Genomic DNA, 20,881 nt, shown 5'->3' with positions numbered 1-20,881 from the left:
ACCAGCCCCAGATGGTCATGAAAAAAGGTGTTCTCATCCCAGGGCCTGGCCAGGGACCCAGGGATTCATGGGAGATGTAGTTTGGGGTCTCTGGGGAGACCTTCCAGAGGTGGATGGATACACCAGTCTGAGCTCCTCCTCCCCTGTTATACAGATGGAGAAACTGAGGCTCAGAAGGTATTCATGACCTGCTCAAACTCAACCTGGGAGCAACGAGTGGCTGGGGGATCTGTAGCTGAAGGGGCCTCCCCCACCACATCCCTTTCCACGGCTCAAGCCCTCCCACTTACCCCGGCCCGTGCCTGCCTCTCAGCACACCTGAGGCTGCCGAGCACTGCCCATCACTAGGGGCCCCATCACATGGACTTCGCCCCGGGTGTGATGGTCCTTGCAGGAGAGGGCAGATGAGCCAGGACCACAGATGGGGAAATTTGGGAGAGGGGAGGGAAAGGCTTTGAGGGGACAGGAGGTGAGAATGGCTGTGGTGTCTGACCTGCAGATCTAGGTGGAGCACAGGGGAGGAGGAGCGGGTTGGGGGGAAGGTGCTGAGCCCGGCGGGGACTGTGAGGGGTGTCGGGGTCTGGTGGACTGCCAAGGCTGGGGGCCGATCCAGGCTGGAGCCCAGGAGACAGATTTAGCAGATTTAGCAGGCTGCTGATGGGTGTGGAGACCTGGGGTGCAGATGAGCTTGTCCAGAGAAAGTGTGTGTGTGTGTGAGAGAGGGGAGAAGGAGCCGGGGTGGCTGAGGGGGGAGCTCTGGGCTCCCAGAGTGTCCCCCACACACGTAGGGACAGTGGAGGAAGGGAGTTGAGAGAAAAGGGACAGGCCAGGTCAGGTGGGAGAGCACAGGCTTGAGCTAGGGGCTCAGGCTGAAGGACAGAGAGGAGGCGACAGGACAGAGTTCAGGGGGCAATGGGACAGGCTGGGCGAGGGTAATGCCCCATATCTGACCTGGGGACTGGTGGTCAGTGAGTCATTTCCCTGAGAGGAGGACTAGGGGTGCACAGTGGGGTTTGGAGAACTGGTACAGACATGGAGACACTTTCAGGAACATCAGGCATCTTGATACAAGTCAAGGACTAGAAGCCCTGGAGTCAGGAGCCTGGGAGCCATGTCTGACCTGAGTAGACTATGGGAGCTACTTGGAGTTGGGAAGGAGGGAAGAGGCCACTCCGAAAACAGGACAGCAGCCACTGGACAAGGCTGAGGGGACAGCACCCTATGTAAGCACCTCTCCTGATTGTCTGCTTCACACCCCTCTCCAGAGAGCGCATCCTCTCCGGCAAGCTGGTGCGCAGGGCCGAGAAGCGCCTTAAGGAGGTGGTGCTCCAGGTGGAGGAGGAGCGGAGGGTGGCTGACCAGCTCCGGGACCAGGTGAGCAGCTGACGTCTCTAGGGAGCGGGGTGGGGGATGGTCTCCATGCTATCTTTGTAGGCCATGAGTTCCCATCGCGAGAAGCCACGTGCGGCCACCATTCGGGGGCTTGGTAACATCAGCAGAGAGCTGGAATCAGTGACTTTGCGATCTGTAGATTGTGGAATCTAGGATAGGTCCTGGTCGGGAGCTGAGACAGCTAGAGAGAAGGAAGAAAAAAACCTCCCCAGAGGCTAGGCTGGGGCTAAAATCACAACGTGTAATGTTTACGGAATGCCTTCTATGTGCCAGGCACTGTGTGAAAGAGGTAATGTGTAGTATATTTAGTTCTTGCCAGAACCCTATAAGGCAGGTACTATCCTTTCCCCTCTTATTCAGGTGAGAAAAATGAGACACAGAAAGGTGAAGTAACTTGTTCAAATTACTTAGCTCATAAGAGATGGAGTCTGGGTTCAAACCCCAGGACTCTGGAGGCAGAGTCTGTGCTCTTAATTACTTATTGAGCAGCAACTGTTCCCCCAAGTACTGTACCATGTGGTTTAAAAACAAAAACAAAAACGTGTCTGCATTCTTTCACCAGCCCCAATGCACGGGTGGGAAAACGGGAAACTTTAAAAAGGGACCGTTTGTACCAAAGTCACACGGTTAGGAGAGACAGAGCCTGCATCAGATTCCAGGTCTCTCCAACTATAGATAGAGTCGCCGTGCCCTTAAAAGCTCAGCTGCGGCTTATTTGCCCTGCATTCCACAATTACCGGACACCCAGTACTGTATTTCGCATTGGAGATACGGCTGTGAACAAGACAAAGAAGGTCCCCCTGTTCACGGAGCTCACATTTGTAGCATAGGAAAAGGAAGACACAAACTTACAAACAAGGAAAGATGAGGACAGATTGTGACAGGGGCTCTGAAGGAACAGGAGAATGAAGAGAGATGTGGAGGATTAGGGAATACTCCCTAGATTGGGGGTGGGGGAGTGGGGTCAGGAAGACCTCTCTAAGGAGGTGACATATGAATTGAGAACTGAGGGGAGAGAAAGAGCCAGGCAGAGGGAGCAGCGGGTACAAAGGCCCTGGGGTGTGGAAATAAGTCTGGTGAGTTTAAAGCAAAAAGCAGAGCAGTGTGGCTGGAGAGAAGAATGGGGAAGGAAGTTTGAGTGATAAGAAATGAGGCCAGAGGGGTTGGTGGGAGGCAGATCACGCGTGTCCCCTCCCTGGAGACAGAGATGGGAGGGTTTGGGGAGGGTCTTGATGAAGCTGGTCTGGCCAATGGGTTTATGGGAAGAAGACCCTGCAGGGCCTGGAACGCCAGACTGAGGGGCTGGGACCTTGTCCCAGTGCCACTAGGGAGCCATGGGAGGGCTTTGAGCAGAGGAGAGAGGGGGTCAGCTCTGGGCATAGAAAGACCAAGTGGGGGACAGCCTCACATTTGAAGCTGGGATGGAGGCTGGCAAGAGGATCTAGAACAAAGCATGAACAGAAGGCAAGGCACAGGGTGTGGGGTGTGGGGCAGGAGGGATGGGGCTCTGGGGGGCCAAGGGAGTGGGCGAGGACGGCACCTGGAGACTCAACCCAGCCCTCTGCTCCCACCAAGCTGGAGAAGGGCAACCTTCGGGTGAAGCAGCTGAAGCGGCAGCTGGAAGAAGCTGAGGAGGAGGCGTCCCGGGCTCAGTCAGTCCGCCGGAGGCTGCAGCATGAGCTGGAAGATGTCACCGAGGCCTCGGAGTCCATGAACCGCGAGTTGAACACGCTGAGGAACCGGCTCCGGTACAGCCAGCCTGTGCATGCGCACCCTTGCTCCATAGACCCCGCCCCCCAGCACTCTCTGCCCCCGCCCCTCCTTTAACCTCTATCTCTTGGTCTCCCCTTCTCCCTGCAGACGCGGCCCCCTCACCTTCACCACCCGCACAGTGCGCCAGGTCTTCCGACTGGAGGAGAACGTGGTCTCGGAAGAGGAGGCCGAGGAGGCGGAGCCTGGGGCTGGGCCGCCACCCCCGGAGCCTGATGGGCCGCCGGTGTCCCAGCCCCAGTGACACCATCCTGTCCCCAGCCATGGCCCCTCCCTCCCTGGCCCCTCGATGCTCCAGTCCCAGGAACCCTCCCTCCGGCTTCTTGCACTTTGGAAATGGTGCCACCCTCTGGCACTACAGCACTTACCAACCCCATGGTGGGGGGGAGCGGGGGCGCTGAGATCTCCTGTGAACCCCTAAACACAGAGGAGCAGACGAGCAGGGAGACGAGGACTGGGGCCCTCGCTAGGAAGGAGATCCAAGTGTAGTTGGCAAGCTGTGGTCCCGAAGGGCTCCCCTCTATCCTTAATTGTTAGCAAGGGAACATGGCTCCCCTGCCCTCCGAAGCTAGGGTTCCCATTCCCTTACCCCTCTCCCTCTCTTCCTCTCTCTCCACTTAGCCACTGACCCCTGAACTTCTGATCGACAACAGCCTGAGCCCCAGGTCTCCACCAGCCTTTGACCCTTGCAGAGGGGCAGGATAAGGGGACCCCTCTCTCCTCACCTTCCCCCCCCCCCATGCTCTGCCCTCCTTTCTGGTTGCTCTTGTGTGATCACAATTCGGTTGGATTTTCCTGCGGGGGCTGGAGGAGGCCCCCATATCCTCCCAGCGTCTAGGCTCTCGCAGAAATAAACTCCAACCCCAGCCGGACCTCCATGGGTCTGTAGTGTGTTCCTGCTCAGGGATCTCTGATGGGGCAGCAGGTGGGGCAGTCTGCTGGTTCGAATCACAGCCGACCAGTGTTGGGAGCCTCCGGGGTACCGGCATCTAATGTGGAAAAACTCATTTCAGCCTCCTTCCCAGGTATTCGCTCCATTATACAGATGGGGAAACAGACTGAGCTGTGCTGTCCCTTGCTCCAAGCCTCCCAGTAAGTGGCAGAAGGGATGCGGCACTCTGGCTGACCCTCATGTCTTTGCAAAACAGTGACAGAGTGACTGTTGAGCCACCTGTTGAGTAGTGATCCTTTGTTTAACTGAACATGGGCTAAACGTGGGACACTCGTCTCGACCTTCAACACAACCCCTAGAGGTAGGGATTCCATTGCTTTCCAGCACCTAGAATAGTGCCTGGCATTTAGTTGGAATTCATGTATTTGCTGAATGAATAGACCACCCCCTCCTGCCCTGTTAGAGTGGTAGAAACAAGCCCGAGAGGTTGAGAGACTTGCCCAAGAACACACAGCTACCAAGAAGTTGAACCCACACAGTCTGCTTCAGAGTGGGCGATATGGAGCATGTGACCCTCGGCCCCTAACCTCTTACTGTAGACCTAGCTCCACTCCTCTTCTGGGGTTGTCACCCTCACCTCAGAGCTCCTATTACCAGGTGCCCTCAGAGTTTCAAGTTAGGGGTGTGGATCCCCATTTTTACCATCAGGGAAACTGAGGCAGTCACTTCTTTCCCCCCCCCCCACCAACCCCCCGAAAAGTCACAAGGCGAGAGCCGGCGATCAGGGGGATGTCTGGACCCCCTGAAGTGCACACCCTTGCTCATTTAATATGACCCCTGTTCTTGAAGACCCAACTCCTCTGCTCCCAAAACTCTCACCCCGCCCCAGATCCGGAGACCTTCCCAGCAAACAGGATGCAACTTTTAAATGAAAAGGAAACTTTTATTTTGGTGGGAAGTGAGAGGGTGGGGGGGAAGGGGGCATGACACTTTTTCTTTGGGGAGGGCAGGTGACATGCGGCAGCTTCTGCATTGGGCGGTTCATGCACCCAGGGTGGGCGTGGGGGAGACTTGGGGGAGGGGCCATGCCGACCCCTCCCTCCCTGCCCTGGGGGTGGGCTGAGAAGACCCGCCATTAGCACCAGAGTTGGACGATTTGCAGACCTCCCCTCCCCACACTGACTCCGGACACCCGCCCCCATCCCTGAGAGCGCCCCCTCACCACTCCTCCCACCTCCCACTTCGACAGGCCAGGCCCGCCCCGCCCACATTTGAGTGAGAAAATCTTATTGCTGTGTGTGTGATGGGGAGGAGGAGCCGCTGAACTCAGGAAGACCCCCGCCGTTCGTTCCTCCCCAATCGCCCCGCCCCCCGCCCCGTGTCCGTGCGTTCCCGGAGCGCAGGAGGGGCGCGACATGCGTGTGGGGAGCGCGTCATGCAGCGCATGCGTGTAGTTGCAGGCACCCTGGCGGCCGGGGAGAAAAGGGGAGCGGGACTTGGAAGTTGTCCCTTTAGCTCTCGCTCTTCCTCCCCGAATCCCACACTGTTGACTTGGGGGATGGGGGCGGTGGTGAAGGACGTGTCACGTTCTGTAAAGGTTTATGATTGTGATTATTTTTAAAAGCTGAACTAAAAAGCTGGGTACGTGTGGCAGATTGGCGAGCAGGGGGAGACGTTGGGAAGAGGTCTGTACCCTTCGGAAAAATCCTCACCCCCTTTCCCCTCACTGTTCGGCTTCCGTGAGGGTCAGGGGAATCTGGGGGCTATTTTTTTTTTTAAGTAGTTAAACCCTTTGGCAATATAATCAGTCCCCACCCCAATACCCTGGTGTCTGGAGCCCCTAGCCCTTTGCCTCGCCCCACCCCGCTCCCACCAGAACCTGCCCCACCCCTCACCCCTGATTCGCCAGGGTTTAGGGTCCGAGGGAAGGATGGGGGGGACTCAGAATGTCCCTTGCATAGGAATCGTTGCATCAAGAATCGTGCTCAGTGACACCCCCCAACCCTCGGGTGGGTGGGGGGTTCCTGAGGCCGTGGGAGCAGAGGGAGGGAGGTTGCTAATTCCGTGGGCCTCCAGCTCCAAAAGGGGAGGTCCCCTCTAAGGATTCTGGGACCGGTGTGGTCTCTGGGCTTGGGGGAGGTAGCGCATCCTTGAGCCAGGATGGGATATGAGAAATGATCTTCCACCCGCGAGCATGGCGGGACGAGGAATGCTGGGGAAGGGTGGGCTGGGGTCCCAGCCGCGGTAGGTTTTGTCGTTTCCCAAGCTTCTGATGTTCCAGCGTCCCTTGACGGGGGCACAGCCTCTGCTGTAAGTGGAAACACTCTACCCTAAATAAACGGTGTCTGGGCCAGGCAGCAGTATCTGGACTTACCGGCTTCTGTGCAAGATGCCATAACAGACAAAACTTTTTAGATTAAGTGTCCTTGTACTGCCTAAAACCTTAGCACATCACCGGGGGTCCAAATATTCCCCTTCTGGGAAACACTGATGTCCATTAAGAGGGTCCCTTTGGGGCACCATTTAAGGGGAGGAGCTCTTGGAAGAGGCAGGGCTAGGCATAAGAAAGGGGATGCCGGGGGGGGGGGGGGGGGGAGGGGGGGAAGGTCTGGTTCCCTGGAATTGCAGACAGGTTGAGCCTATCTTGGAACTTCTAGCATCAGGAGAACCTGAGGTGGATGTCTGATGTCAGAGATTTGGGGATATTTGGAGGGGGGTAGGCCTGAGGATTTGGTGGTGTCCAAGAAATGTCCAAGTGTGGGAAGGATCTGGAGCATCCCAAAGGCTGAAAGTGAGCTGAAGGGCTGGGTTAAGTCTTGGAGATTTGAGGTGCTGGGATGCAGTCCAGGCAATGGGTGGGGCGGGGCTTGGGGGCAGCATCTGTATGCAGAGGTTAAGTCCCAGGACCCTGTGGCGATTTAGGGGATGCGGGGTGCCAGGGTTGGTCTCAGGAATTCTGGGTGCAGGCCTCATGTCCTGGTAATCTGGAGGGGGTGTTGGGGAATTTTGTGTGCTAGGGCCAGATCATCCCAGAAATTCTGAGATGGGAGGTCTGAGTCCATGCAGCAAGAATAGAGGCGAGCAGATCCCTTGGGGGGGGTGGTCCGGGGAGGGATGAAAGGGTCACATCCACCAGAGGGATCCTCCTAAAGGCTGAGGGAGCAGCTGTCCACAGCACACGCCCTGTGCCTCTGCTTCTACCATCTGAGCTCAGCTCGTTTTTGGGGCTTGAGTTGACTGTTCCTCCTTACCCCGCATTGTTGCTAATATATATATATTTTTTACATCAATGTGATGGGTTGCCCTCCTGGGGTGAAGGGTAGGAGGCTAGGATACCCTCGCGTGGCTTAAAAGCCAGCCCGACTCCCTTGACGTCCCCGCCCCCTTCCCAGAATGCCCCTTCCCTCAATCGCGTGGCATGCAGCCCCTGGCGGCTTATTGCTGAGGTGGACTTGGGGGCGGGGTCCAGGTTGAGGGAGGCATGCAGAGTAGGGGAGAGGCGCCCCAAAATGTAATTGGCATAATTTGGACTTATTTACAGGAGTTTATGGGAGCGGGAATTCCTATGGCTCATGGAGACCTGAGAAGGCTTTATTTGGGGGTGGGGGAGTGGAGAGTTGGGGGGGCTGGACTTTGGCTCCTCCCCCTCCATCCTGGGGGCCCAGGTGGGGGTGAGGGGTCCGGGGGTGTCTGCTGGCGTCGTCGTCTCGGTTGCATATTATTAATGACTTTTTGATTTAAAAAAAAAAACCCTTTCCCCCACCCCCCACCCCCAGCTCCTTTGACCTTCTTCCCTGTCACCCCCGAGTCCCCCCACGGGGGGGAGGGGAGCGCTAGAGGATGGAGGGCAGGGTTGGGGGAGCGCGGCGGGCGGCCCTGGGAGAGCCAGGGGGAGTGGCAAGGGGCGCCAGGCGCAGGGACACCCCGCTCAGGCCCGCGATGCTGCTCAGGCTGCGGGATTTCTCGTAACCTGGGGGGGGGGGAGGGGTCAGAAACACGGGAGGAAGCATGGAGATGGGGGTGCAGGGAAAGGGTCCAACAGGGATGCCGGGGAGAAACGGCCAGAAGGGATAAGAGACGGAGAAAGAGAGAGAGAGACAGAGAGACAGGAAAAGTCAAGAGACAGAAAGAGGTTAAGCAGAGGGTCAGGGATAGAGACGGTGAGGGAGACACAGGGGATGAGAGACGAGACAGTCAGGCACCGAGACATAACAAGACAGATGGCAGAGGCAGAGAGATGGACAGAGGCGGACCAAGGAGATGGAGAGAGAGGTGAACAAATTGGACAGTCAGCATCAAGGAGAAAGGTTCAGACATGGGGAGGGGGGAAGAGACCCAGGGTTAGGAGGCAGAGTGGCGCCCACCGAGCCTCCCTCACCCCACCCCCGCCGCAGCCCGCCCCCCACTTCCCCTCCCCCTCCCCCGTTGGCCCCCTTATCTGAGGCAAAAAGGTGGGGGGGGCAGCGAGGCGGATGGTGGGCAGCACGGGCATGGGGAGGGAGCTCGGGCATGGGGAGGGAGCTCGGTGGAATGCATGTAGGGGGAGCAGCCAGTGGGAGGGCTCGGTGGGGGCTGACCTAGTTGTGGGGAAAGGGTGAAAGGCAGGAGATGGGGCTGTGGGGGGGGGCAAGGAGGAAAAGCTAGCAGTGCCCCCCGGAGGGGCTAGAGAGCAGTCTGAGAGGGGCAAGGCTCACCTGAAGGTTGTAATGGGGTATTTAAAGGGTCATGAAGTCTTGAGGTGGAAACCTTCTGATGGGAAGGGGAAGGTTCTAACAGTGTCTTGATAGCCAAAGGGGTCTAAGACTGGGGAGTATGTGTGTGGTTTCTTGGGAAAGCTTGGGAAGATCTGAGTTCTGCCAGTGTCTGGGGGAAGTTCTAGTGCTTCTCTAAGCGATGCCAAGAGGTCTGTCTGGATAAGGGCGTCTTGACCAGAGGAGAGGGGGCCTGGGGGGTGGGGGTTGGAAGCCCAGCATCTTGGGGACACCCCCTCCCAGCCATTCCCAATTGCTAACCTGGGGGGAAGGGGCAGGGGGGGACCGAGGGTCTCGCGAGGTCTCAGGCGGTGACAAGAGCTGGGGACAGAAATACACAGAGTCACGGCGGGGGGAGGGTGGTCGGGGGAACCCCCCAACACAGCCTCACTGTTGGGGGGACGGAGAAACGCCGGAATCTCTTCTTCCTCTCTGGTGTTTTCCGGGGGAAGGGGAGCAGTGAAATGGGGGCGGCCAAAGACATCAAATATGGAAGGAGCTTCCGGGGTGGCTGGGGGTGGGGGGGGAGGGGGGGAGGAGGACCAAGGAAGGGAGGTGGGGGGAGGGTTGGGGAAGAAGGGGAAACAGGTGTCAGGTGTTGGACTCAGGAGGTTGGTGTGAGAAGAAGGGAAGGGTCATGGGGTGGGCAAGGGGCGGGCTAGGGGGAAGGGTCTTGGGAGAAGGAATGGGGGGACAGTAGTGGAAGGGGGGGTCACCCAGGAAGGACAGAGAGAAAGGGAGGAGCTTGGGAGTGCAGGAATGGGGAGGGATCCAGGACCCAGGGGCAGAGAACTCAGTCAGCCCCATCAGCTCCAGCCATTATTTGAGTTCAGTGAATGGATTTTGGCATCAGAGGCAAGAGCAGCGAAGACCTCCACCCACCCCACCCCCACTCCACCCTCCCTTCCATTCCCAAACCCTCCCCACTCCCTCTGCCCCTCAATTCCCTGGGGGCCCATCTAGATCTGGGGCGGAACGAAGGGTGGAACGGGACTGGGTGCAAGCAGGGGGAGGGGTGAGGTGGGAGCAGGGAAGGGGGGGATGAGATGAAAATGGAGGATGAATTGGGGCGGATGGAGGGATGGAGTGAGAAGAGCCACAGTCCCTCCTGGACTAGGAGCCTGGAAGCCTGGGTTCTCGTCCCTGTCTGCTCTGTGGACGGGGTTGCTCATGGCCCCCCTGAACTTCTGTGAAACAAGGGGCGTGAGACAAGGGTGTCCCTGCAGGCTGCAGACAGGGACTCTTTGGGCTATATCTCTGTATTTCTAAAGAAGGTTCCCCAGATGGTTGCTGAGGGATTAGGTGATAGATAGGTCAAGTGCCTTCAGGCAGCTTCCTGTCACTTTGAAGATCAAATCCAGCCTCTCACCAAAACCCCTCATGATCCTTCCCCTGCATACTCTGTCTGACACCCCCCTCCCCTCAGCTACTCAGTTCCAGCCACACTTCCCTCCTTGCTCTTCCTGTGACAAACCAAGCTCATCCCACCTCAGCACCCCCTGGACCTTTGCACTTGCTGTTCCTTCTGCCCCACTGGCCCTTTTTACCGTTCAGGTTTCTGTGTTACCTCCTCAAAAAGGCCTTTGCAGAACCCCCTCATCTGAAGTGGCCAGAGTAAGCATCTTGTTCGTTTATTTGATTTTCTGCTTCCTCTGATCAGGAGGTGGCAAACTTTTCCTGCAAAGGGCCAATTCCTAAATATTTTCAGCTCTGTGGGCCACACGTTCTCCATGGCAACTCATCCACTCTACTGTTGTAGCACGACAGTGGCTGTGTTCCAATAAAGCTTTATTTACAAAACAGCTTGCGGGCAGACCTGGCCCATGGGCTGAAGTGTGCCAACCTGTGCTGTAGCGCGTATGCTCTGCGATGGCAGATTCTTGCTTTGTGCACTGCCCAATCTCCAGTGCCTGGAACTGCGCCCTCAGTAATTAGCTGCTCCATGGATGGATGGATGGATGGATGGATGGGTGGATGGATGGATGGATGGAGGAAGCAAGCTCTATGTGTTAAGTTAGGGTTGCTATGAAGATTGCAGAATATGTGTTCACTTCTGGCATGAGATAAATGCTAGACTGTGTTTACTGAAAGATTCATCTACTACCTCGCCACTCTGTCCCCTGCATCTCCCCACTGCCAGGCCCCTAGCCTTGTCCCTCCCGACCCCACCCTGATCCCTGACTTCCTCTACCTTGTCCCTTCCTCTCCATCCCTGTGCGCACCCCTGAACCGGGCCCAGGTGGCATCCTACCCCTGGACCTTCATCCCAGCCTCCTGACCTCCAGCCTCCTGACCTCCAGTCCATCCACACACAGCCCAGGCGCTGACCTGCCCTCCCCGGGGCCCTAAACAAGGTCCTGGACCTTCAGCCCAGCCCGGCTTTCCTGCCCGTCTACTTGCCAGTCCCCAGTCTCCTCAGCTTTTCTTGTGCTGGTCCCTCTGGCAGCTACCCTCTAATGGGATCACTTCTTCACTTGAGGTCAGGCTAACTCCAGACATCAGTTCCTTCAGGAAGCCTTCCCCGTCACTTCCCTCCTACCCGGGGGAGTTTCGAGTGTTCCTCATACTGCGCGTCCCTGTGCTACCTCCACTTCCAGAGATCACCTCAAATAGGGACTTTCAAGGTCCGTGTCTGCCTCTCCCATCAAACTGGGAGCTCCTCTGGGGGCGCGGGAATGGTCTTCTTCCCTGCTGATGGCCTGTGCCTAGCACTGCGCCAGGAACGTGCGGGTACTCTGTAAGTGCTGGCCAGTTCACAAGCCACTGGGTGAGTGCCTGAGTCTTCCTCACCCCGGCTTGCACCCAGAAGTGTCCTGGGTGTGCACCCTGTTTTCTTAATTGAATTAAAAAAAAAACACCCAAGGGGAGGCAGGGAGAGAGATGTGGATGGGGGTGAGGATGGGGGGGTCAGTCGTGAGGGCAGGGAAGGGAGGTCAGGCACATGGTGAGGAGGGCTGGGTTAGTTCTGGGGGGTTAGTCCTGGGCAGGTGGGTGTGGGGTCAGTGTCATGGCTGCAGGTTAATCGGATGGAGCTGTTCAGTGAGGGGACGGGAGTCTCGGTCAGTGGGGGCTGCATGTTCTCAGAGGGGTTAGTCAGGAGGGAGGTGGGGATCAAAGTGGGGGTCTACTTACCCCGGGGGAAGGGGATTCGTCCGCTAGGGGGATATCCAGGCTGCAGCGTTGGCGTTGAGGTCGGGCAAGAAGCTTGGGGGACCTGGCTTACGCCAGTCTGGGGGGGGCAGTGGGGGAGCACCAATGGCTGGGGGTGGGGGAAGAGGCCAGAGGGTCCAGGGTGGGGTGGGGGGAGGGAGATGGAGATGGAATAAAGACAGGTGAAGGGTCAGTGGTGAGGAAATTTGGGCGTGGGGGGTCTGGGAGGAAGGGAATTTGGGGCCAGGGGATGGGTGAAGGGAAGTCCAGCACCTCCTCCCCCATCTCCCTCTCCCCCCTCCCCTGAGGGAGGGAGAGAGAGAGGGGGAGGGTCCCAGGGGGCCGGTGGAGGGCACCTCACCTTTCCGGATGGAGCCATCAGGGGAAGGGGCATAGTCGGTGAGGAGGAAGCAGGCTCGGTCCCGGCTATAGCGTCCTCGGCTCCCGGGGGTGATGGGGCTCTTGTCTTCTGGGGACATGGCGGGCTGGTCGATGGCTGGGCAGTCCTCGTGGGCGAGCGCAGCTGCAGCAGGGTCCCCATTGGGGCGTGGATCTGCACCGGGGGGTCAGACAGAGACACAAAGGAGTGAGGTGTGGGAACTCAAGGTGGGGGTGAGATTAGCAAGGAGGGTGTTGGAGCATGTTGGGTGCCGGAAGTAGATGATTGAGGGGCAGGGGGTCCCGAGGAGGTGACAGGAGGGGTGCACAACTGGAAGCAGGGTGTCAGGGTGTGTGCGTGGTGGGTTGAGGGAGCAGGTCATTGGGGGAGGGTGTTGAGTGCTGGGAAGGACAACAGGGAGAGAGAAGGGTGGTTAGGCGTGGGTGTGGAGGGAGGGTGTTGAGTGGTAGGAGGTGGTGGTCGGGCCAGGTGTTGGGTACTGGGCAGGGCAGGACTCGGGTGGGGTGTTGGGCACTTGGAGGGTGGTTGGGAAGCGAGCTGGGTGCTGGGAAAGAGGCTGGGTTAGAGTGCTGGGTGGGCAGTTGGGTGAAGTGAACTAAGCAGGGCAGGACTGGGGTGCAGTGTTGGGTTGGTAGGGTGCATGGCTTGGGATGGGTTTGAAGGATGGCTGGGGGATCTAGGGGGCTGGGAGGGAGTTGTTAGGGAGGGTGTTGGGTGCTGGAAAGGGCACAGTGGGGAAGGTTTGGGAAGGTGACAGAGGAGGGAGGGGGAGGTGGGGGTCCCCCAGGCTCTGACTCTAGCTATTTTTAATTGGTGTGAAACTGGGTCAGCGGCTGAGGGAGCAAGATGAGGGCCGAGTGGCCCAGCTCCCTTTCTTGACCTACTTAAGTCCCGGGGGTGGGGCCCACCAGCCTCTCCCTGCTCCGGACTGCAGCCCCCAATCATCGCCTCAGAGAGGGTGGGGGTGGGGGTGGGGGGGTGCAACACTCGGTCAACTTTCTTCTCCCTCATCTCCTTCGCTTCACCTCTTTATCTCGGCAGCCTCTCTGTGAGTCTTTCAGACCCGTCTCAGGCTGCTCTCAGAGCCAGAGACGGGGCCCTGGGACCCGAGTCACCGTCACGTGGCCGGTCGCCCTCTGGGCCTGTCTTCCTGGCCTCTATCTGCCTTTGGGTTTTTAAGTCTCGTCTCCTCTCTTGGGATGCGAAGGATTCGGGCAAAGCGGACAAACCGCAGGAAGCCCCGCACGTCTTTAGCAGCCTTGGAGCTGAGGCCTGAGAGTCCCACCTCCAGACAGAGGGGCAAGATGGCCACACAGTCGAACCTGAACTCTCTGCCACTGACCCCCGCCCCGCCGCCCCCGCTCCCTCCATCTGTCCTCTCTCTCCCGCTCTCAGGGACAATCGTTTCTGTCGCTTTTAGACGCTCTTCTCAGGGTCATGGCTGGAAGACTCAGAGGCTGCAGCTGTCCCTTGGCCAGGTTTCTGGCCCGCCTGTGATTCCCATGTTAGACCGACTCTGTGCCTGCGTCTGAGTCCCCCTCGCCGGAGGCTCATTACTCGGCCTCCTTGGTCCCCTGGAATATCATGGCTGTCCCCGGAATATCTGTTTCTCCGCAAACGGTCTCTCACACAGAATCTGTTTCTGTGCCTTTTCACTGACCTCAGCAATAGCTGTTTGCTCTTCCCTCTCCCCTCTGCTGTGACCCCCCCATTCTCTTAACCTCAGCAGTGACCTCCTGCCCCCTCGAAACCTCTCCACCTCCTCCCACGGGTCTCTGCCTGTGATCCCCCCACCCACCCCTCATGCACCCTTCTCACCTGCCCGGTTGATCTCAATGACTTCCTCCTGAGCCAATGGGCAAGGCTCCCCAGGGGCTGGCAGAGGAGGCAGCCCCATGATCCCGAGCCCACCCGCTCCCCCCCTGAGCAGCCCGGGGTGCGTGTGGGGGCCCGGTGGGTAGGCCCCAGCCACAGTCACCCCCACGGAAGGTGGGGTGATGGGGGGCGGGGGGCTGATGCCACCGCTGCCGTGGTGGGGGTGGTGCGGGGGTGGCGGGGGAGGGTCGGGCTTGCAGTAGTTTGGAGAGCCGGGCTGCGGGGGGCGGGGGATGTGTTTGTTCTTCTTCTTGGGCAGCTTCTGCTTGGCCATGGCCAGCGAATAGTACATGCCAAAGTTGTTGACAATGACGGGCACGGGCATGGCGATGGTGAGCACCCCCGCCAGGGCACACAGTGCCCCGACCAGCATCCCCGACCACGTCTTGGGGTACATGTCTCCGTAGCCCAGGGTCGTCATGGTGACCACGGCCCACCAGAAGCCGATGGGGATGTTCTTGAAGTAGGTGTGGTTGGAGCCCAGGATGTCATCGGGGTCAGCGCCAATGCGCTCCGCGTAGTAGATCATGGTAGCGAAGATGAGCACGCCCAGCGCCAGGAAGATGATGAGCAGCAGGAACTCGTTGGTGCTGGCACGGAGTGTGTGGCCCAGCACGCGCAGCCCCACAAAATGGCGCGTGAGCTTGAAGATGCGAAGGATTCGGACAAAGCGGACAACCCGCAGGAAGCCCAGCACGTCTTTAGCAGCCTTGGAGCTGAGGCCTGAGAGTCCCACCTCGAGATAGAAGGGCAAGATGGCCACACAGTCGATGATGTTGAGGCTGCTCTTGAGAAATTCCACCTTGTCCGGGCAGAAGGTGATGCGCATGAGGAACTCGAAGGTGAACCAGACCACACACACGCCCTCCACATAGGTCAGGAAGGGCTCCGTCTCCACCTCCACATTGGTGATGTTCTCTGGTGGAGCCCCGGGGATCGGGGAGGCCTGTGTCACCGTCTTGTTGCTGATATGGATGAAGCCTTCGTGGGTCTCCAAGCAGAAGGTGGTTATGGAGATGAGGATGAAGAAGAGGGAGGCGAAGGCCACATACTGTGAGGCAGGGCAGGAGAGAGAGGGCAAAAGGTGACCCAGGCATCTGGTCAACCAGCCATATCCACAAGGCCCTCCCAGTGGCCCCTCTTCCCAGCCCCCAAAACCCCCAGAAACCCCATGCCTCCATCACAGCCTGCATCCTGCTGTCCCCTCTAATGCTGAAAAAAGGGAGGGAAAGGAGCAGGCAGCTCTCCCCAGCTTGGGATAGGAGCTGGCTCCAGCAGTGGAAACAGATGGGCAACTGTTTTCATGGAAACAGCAATTTCTGGTCCTTTACTCTGTCTCGCACACCACTTCCCCATACCCTGTGTCCCATCTCAGGACTCCCCAGCAGGGTCCGAGGATTCTGGGGGGAGGCATGGGGTGGGACCAAGATCACTCACCCTCTGAGTATCAGAGGCTTTGGAGTTCGGCTTGGAGCCAAGGGAAGGGGAAGCGGAGAAGGTGGGTAGGGAGGCAGAATGCCCGAGATGGTTAAGAAAACCTGGATTTGAATCCAGCTTTTCCTGTGCCTAATTTGGGCAAGGAGATTAAGCTTTCCACACCTCGGTGTTTTTTTTATTTTATTTTATTTTGTTTTTTACCAGATTATTATGAGGATTATATGGGGATACAAAAGTCCCGGCTCCAGAAACAGTGCTTGGCCCAGCGTCTGGAACTCAGTAAGAAAGCCTGAGCTCCTATTAGGGTATATGGGCATCAGTTAGTTGGGGGCAAGGTCCAGGCCTTCGGAGAGGAGCCAGGGTTTTAAGGACCCTGGTTCCAATGCCCGGCCTCAGAGAAGGGAGAAAGCTGGGTGTCACCCTCACCCAGAGAGAACAGTAAATGGCTGGAACCACAGAGGGGTATAAGGGCCATAAATAGGAAAAGAAGTGAAGGGTGAAGTCTGCAAAAATCGAAAAGGATAGAAGCAAGGAGGGCTGGGGTTTCAGGCTCTAGAGAGGAAGGGAGGGTGGGGGGGGCCTAAGCGTCAGGGGAGATGGTGGAGCTAGGGCCATAGAGGTGAGGAGGCTTTAGCCAAAAGTGCAGAGAAGGGGGTGGGCACACATGGGTTATTTCAAGATGCGGAGGACCAGAGTCCTGCACTCAGTGGTGTGGATTTTGAAGAAAACCTTGAGGAGCAGAGGGGGATGCAGTCAAGATCTCAGAGAAGGAAGGAGACAGAGCTGGCCCCTGGAGGTGACAGTGGGCTTTATCAAACATGCAGAGAGGAGAAGAAGAGAGTGGGGTTAGTGCCTTGCAGGGAGGAGATGGGTGTTAAGGCAAAGAGGGGGCTTTAACCAGTTGGGTAGAGGAGGAAGGAGGGCCTGGGTAGCTTGAGTTTTAATCAGGGATGCAGAGAAAAGCGGGGGCCCAGGGTCCGACTGCAGACAGGACCCCAGACCTTGGGGTGGGCTGGGGGCCTGCACAGCCCCTCAGCCACTCTCCTTCCTCCACAGGGCTGGGGGGCGGGGTCTGGGCTTGGGAAGGCCCAACTTTGAAGCGCAGAGCAGAGAGGGCCCTGGACCCTGGGGTGGGCTGGGGTCAGCGCTGGCCCTCTCTGCCCCGCCCCCCTCCTCGTTTCTCCGCAGTGGTTTAAGAGGCCAGAGGCCACCGCACAGCGCATGCCCGGTGCTCCTACGCCCCCTCCGAGCCGGGTGCGCGGCGCAGGCTGCGGCACCGCAGTGGGGGCGGGCCGGCCAGGCCGGGGGGCGGGGCGTGCGGCGGCCAGCACCGCGGCCAGCTCCCCCGCCGCAGTGCGCAGCCGCCGCGGCTGAGAGCGGTCTTAACCCCTTCCGGGCCGGAGCAGAGCAAGGAGGGCGCAGCCGCAGAGCCGCCGCTTCACCTCGGGAGGCGGCGGGCCAGGAGTTTAACTCCTACCCTCCCAGGGCAAGGAAGGAAAGGTGGGCAACCCGTCGCAGTGCACAGCTGTAGAGGCTGGACAGCGTCGGGACCGGTTTAACCCCTTGCCCCGAGGTGGTTCAAAAGCAGAAGGGGCAGGAGGGCAAGGAGTCCCCGTAAGAAGGAAAGGAAAAATTACGCGAGGGGAGCGAGGATGAGGTAGGGCCGTACTCTCCACGTTGCACTGGCCTCTGCTCCCAACTCTGTCAAGCTCTCTCACTTGTAGCTTGGAAAGTACTTGGCAAGCCGACACTCAAAACCGTTTGTGGAGTAAGTGAGTGACAAGACCCCTCCCCCGTAACTGTCCCGAACCTCTATTCTCACCTCAGCACCCTTCAATGGGGTTACGAGGGAAGGGCGCCCCAGGCCATGGGGGAGGAGGCCACTCAGAGGCCTGAGGGGGCATTTAGGGCCAAGTCCCTTCGGAACCTCCTCCTCCCCACCTCCCCCCCCCTCCCCCGCCCCAAATCTCGCCAACTCAGCGCTTCCTGGGACCAAACTTTTTGCGGTGCCTCTGGGCCCCCCCCCCCCCCCCGCTTCGCACCCTCCCCTGGCGCGAATGCGGCACTGCGGCTCCGCGTCCTTCCCGGCCCAGGACACGGCACGGTGGGGGGAGGGGGGCGGACCGGTTCCTCCGGGTGTTTGGGTCGCCGGGAGGCTAGGAGGGGGCCCCGGAGTTGTTCCTCTTTCCCCTCCTTTCTGATCCCCCCCATTTTGAACTGTCCCCCTCTCTTCCAACACAGGGAGGAAGTTAGTAGGAGGAAGAGGTTCAAGGGAGAACAAAGGGGGAGGGTAGCTATTTAACCTAGGAAGTTAGAGATGTTTGAAGGAAGTTTTGGGGGGAAGATGAAGGGAGCTTTGGGGAAAATCTGGCATTTCAAGGGAGATAAGGCTAGAGTGTGTGCACTCCGGTTCACTTTGGGGGTAGGGGAGCAGAGGGTCCCAGTCCTAGGGTTTGGATGGTGGGAGGGCGGGGAGCTTGGGAAAGAGGGAGTGAGCAAGGCTGGGGTAGGGGCCAGTGGAAAGATACCAAGGCAGAGTGGAAAGAATTGGAAGGTACTTTGGGAAGGAAGTTTTGGGACAGATAAATGGGGGGGGGGGAGGAGTCCCAAAGATTGAGGTTCGTTAAAGTTCTGGAACAGGAGGAAAAGTCAGTTGATTGACTTGGAAAAGGACTGGGAGGCTCTGGATGGGGGACCCCAGAGATAAAGAGTGGGAAGGGAGAAGAAGCTGGGAGAATCTGTGGATGAAGAAGAAGGCATATGGGAGCTTCTGGAGAGGAAAGACATATTATGGGGGCTCAAGACTCTTCTGGAGACACTGAGGAGGAGTGTGAAAGGCTTGGGGGAAGTCTGGAGCTTTATAGGGAAAGTCCTTGGGATGGGAGTTGGCGTGGAAGATGCAGGAAGATATGTGAACACAGAGACACAGAGGGGACTGGATAGGGTCCCAGGAGGGAAGGCTTCCCCAAGACTCCGTGTTGCAGTAGGGGGAGGGGGAAAGTGTGCTAGCCAGAGCAAGTGGTTTGGGGATTCACAGGGGTCCAGGAGGCTCTGAGATTGAGGCGGAGCCTTCTAAGCCTTTAAGAGCAGAAGTGGGGTTCAAAAATAGCCAGAAAACTCAAACTTGGAGAGAGGGGGAGGTGCAGGGAGAGGGGCATAGGGAGAAATAGTCAGGGAGGTGTTGGGAGAACCCGAGGGACTGAGGGTTGGAGAAGGGGCTTCCGAGGAGCTGCAGCGGGGCAGGGAAAGGAGGGGGCAGTGTTCACAGGGTCTGGGACGCTGAAGGTTAAGAAGGGTGGTCTTCTGAGGGTCTGGGGATGGTCCAAGAAACTGAGGGCTGCAGAGGGGTTCTCTAGGGATCTGAGGGGTAACCAAGAGAGGTGAAAAGGATTCACAGGGGCTCAGAAGACTCGGGACTGGACAAAGTTCTTCTGAGGGTCTCAGAGGAGTCCAGGAAAGGGGGTAGTGAGGTTGTTCAGAGAAGCCCAAGAGATTCACAGTCGGGGCAGAAGTTTCTCAGAGTGCTGGGTAGCCTAGGGAAGCCGGCTGGGGTTTGGAGGGATCTGGGGGATTCTGAAGGTTGCGGAAGCGTCTTCTGAGGATCTGGGGATGGTAGGGAGAGGGTGTGTGTTCAGAAAAGTACAGGAGTCTCGGGGTTGGAGAAAGAAGCTTCTTCTCTAGAAGAGCCTGGGAGGCTCAGAGACCAGGAAGGCGGGGGGGGGGGGGGGGGGCGGGGGGGGGCAAAGGGGTTCTGAGGGTTAGGAGGGGGCACTCCTAAGGGGCTGGGATCTGGAGGAAATGGGGGAGGGGTGGGGGCTCCGAGAGCGCGCTCACCCTGGCGGCCCGCGACGAGTAGGGGTCCTCGAAGAGCGCCCACACACGGGGCTGCCAGCGGCGCCACCACGTGCCGCCTGCGCCGCCCGCGCCCCCTGGCGGCCCCCCGGCGCCGCCGCCCGCGTCCTGGAAGCAGAGGCGCTTGAGCTCGCCGCCCGCGCCGTCCAAGCCGCCGCCGCCCGCACCCGCCTCGTCGTCCAGGCCCGCGTCGTGGGCGCCGGCGGCGTTGGCGGCGTTGGCTGCGCCCGCTGGGTCCGGAGCCTCGAAGGAGTCGAGCGCCTCTTCGGCGTCGCGGTGCTGCCGGTAGGTCATCCAGCAGCAGGCCTCCACGTCGGTCTCGTCGATGCCCCAGAAGCCGAGCTCCTCCTCGAAAAGCGGCCCGCACACGTCGGCCGGACAGTGCAGCTTGCCTGTGCGGTAGTAGTTGAGCACGTAGGCGAAGACTCCCGGGTGCCGGTCAAAGAAGAACTCGTCAGCGCCGGGATCGTAGTCGAAGCGCGCCGCCGCCTCGGGCTCCGTCAGGCCGGCCAGCCGCGTCCCCGGCAGGGTGCGCAGCGTCGAGCGGTACGTCTCATGGCGCACGCCGCCCACGTTGATCACGATCTTGCCGCTGTCGCCACCGCCGCCGCCGTGCCGCCCCATGGCCGCCGCCGGCAGCCCGGGGCATGGCTCGGCGCGCCGGCCCCCGGGCCCGCGAGGTGCCGGGGGGCCCGCCGAGGACGCGGCGGGGCCGGGCTGCGCAGACTGCTGCTGCTGCAGCGGCGGCGGTGACGGCGGCGGGGGCAGCGGCGGCGGGGACTCGGGCGGCTGCGGCGGTGGCGCCGGCTGCTGCTTGCTGGCCCCCTGGCGCCCGCGGAAGGACGAGACGCAGACTGAGCTCAGCATTGGACGGGGGGGGGGGGGGGGGGGGGGGGGGCGTAGGGGGCGGGGCCGCAGGGGGAGAGGCAGACAGGATTGGGTGGAGGAGGCGACGAGTGGAGGGGGCGGGGCCGCGGTGGGGGAGGAACAGAACTGATTGGTCTGGGGGAGGTAGGGCGGGGCTGAGGCCGCGAGAAGGTCGGGGACTCCTCACAGCCTAGCTGGACGGGGCGGGGCTGCAGGTGAAGCACACCGATTGGATCTTTCCGAGAGAAGGGGCGGGCGGAGCGAGGTGTTAAGGGGGCGGGACCGGCAACTAAAGCTGCGGGGCTGTGCCGCACCGGGAAAACGGAGGAGGTGGGACTAGATATGAGATCTGATTGAACTGAAAAAAGGAGCGGGTTCAGCAGAGGAAAGGGACAAGTCCAAACTATTTAAAGACTTCTGACTGGCATGGGGGAGACGGTCCTGACTGGACAGAGAAAGGACCTAAAGAGCTGGCAAGCAGGACGCGGTGGGGGG

The 20,881-nt window shown here is 59.4% G+C and overlaps 2 protein-coding genes across 10 annotated transcripts in view; one reads left to right on the top strand and one right to left on the bottom strand.

Annotated features, from left to right (window-relative positions):
- The window catches only part of MYH14 (myosin heavy chain 14), a 95,658-nt gene extending 91,623 nt beyond the window's left edge, over positions 1–4,035 (top strand). For all 5 annotated transcript variants that reach the window (XM_025849784.2, XM_025849783.2, XM_073886405.1 and 2 more), the window contains 3 exons: positions 1,266–1,374; positions 2,968–3,140; positions 3,253–4,035. In XM_025849784.2, coding sequence (XP_025705569.2) covers positions 1,266–1,374; positions 2,968–3,140; positions 3,253–3,406 — 436 coding nt within the window. In that variant the 3' untranslated portion in view covers positions 3,407–4,035. The remainder of the gene's footprint in view (positions 1–1,265; positions 1,375–2,967; positions 3,141–3,252) is intronic.
- A 3,594-nt stretch (positions 4,036–7,629) lies between these two features.
- Positions 7,630–20,386, bottom strand: KCNC3 (potassium voltage-gated channel subfamily C member 3). Of its 5 annotated transcripts, none has more exons than XR_003204015.2 (6): positions 19,502–20,386; positions 14,174–15,281; positions 12,317–12,508; positions 11,938–12,064; positions 9,067–9,126; positions 7,951–8,024 (listed from the first exon to the last, which is right to left on the bottom strand). XR_003204015.2 is itself a non-coding variant. In XM_073886411.1 (5 exons), exons 1-4 carry the CDS (start codon positions 20,384–20,386, stop codon positions 9,110–9,112), a joined length of 2,202 nt encoding a protein of 733 aa, XP_073742512.1. In that variant the 3' UTR covers positions 7,893–8,024; positions 9,067–9,109. The 5 variants fall into 5 exon arrangements, 3 of the variants coding, with proteins under 3 accessions (XP_073742511.1, XP_073742512.1, XP_025705571.1); XR_012376334.1 differs by having other exon boundaries at positions 11,938–12,034; XM_073886411.1 differs by lacking the exon at positions 11,938–12,064 and having other exon boundaries at positions 7,893–8,024.
- Positions 20,387–20,881: the final 495 nt, after the last annotated feature.

Source organism: Callorhinus ursinus, unplaced genomic scaffold (assembly GCF_003265705.2).
Source record: "Callorhinus ursinus isolate GAN/ISIS: 27379988/994484 unplaced genomic scaffold, GSC_fseal_2.0 scaffold71, whole genome shotgun sequence".
Taxonomy (NCBI): Eukaryota; Metazoa; Chordata; class Mammalia; order Carnivora; family Otariidae; genus Callorhinus; species Callorhinus ursinus.
The sequence above is the reverse complement of the archived record's forward strand: the minus strand, read 5'-3'. Positions and strand labels throughout refer to the sequence as shown.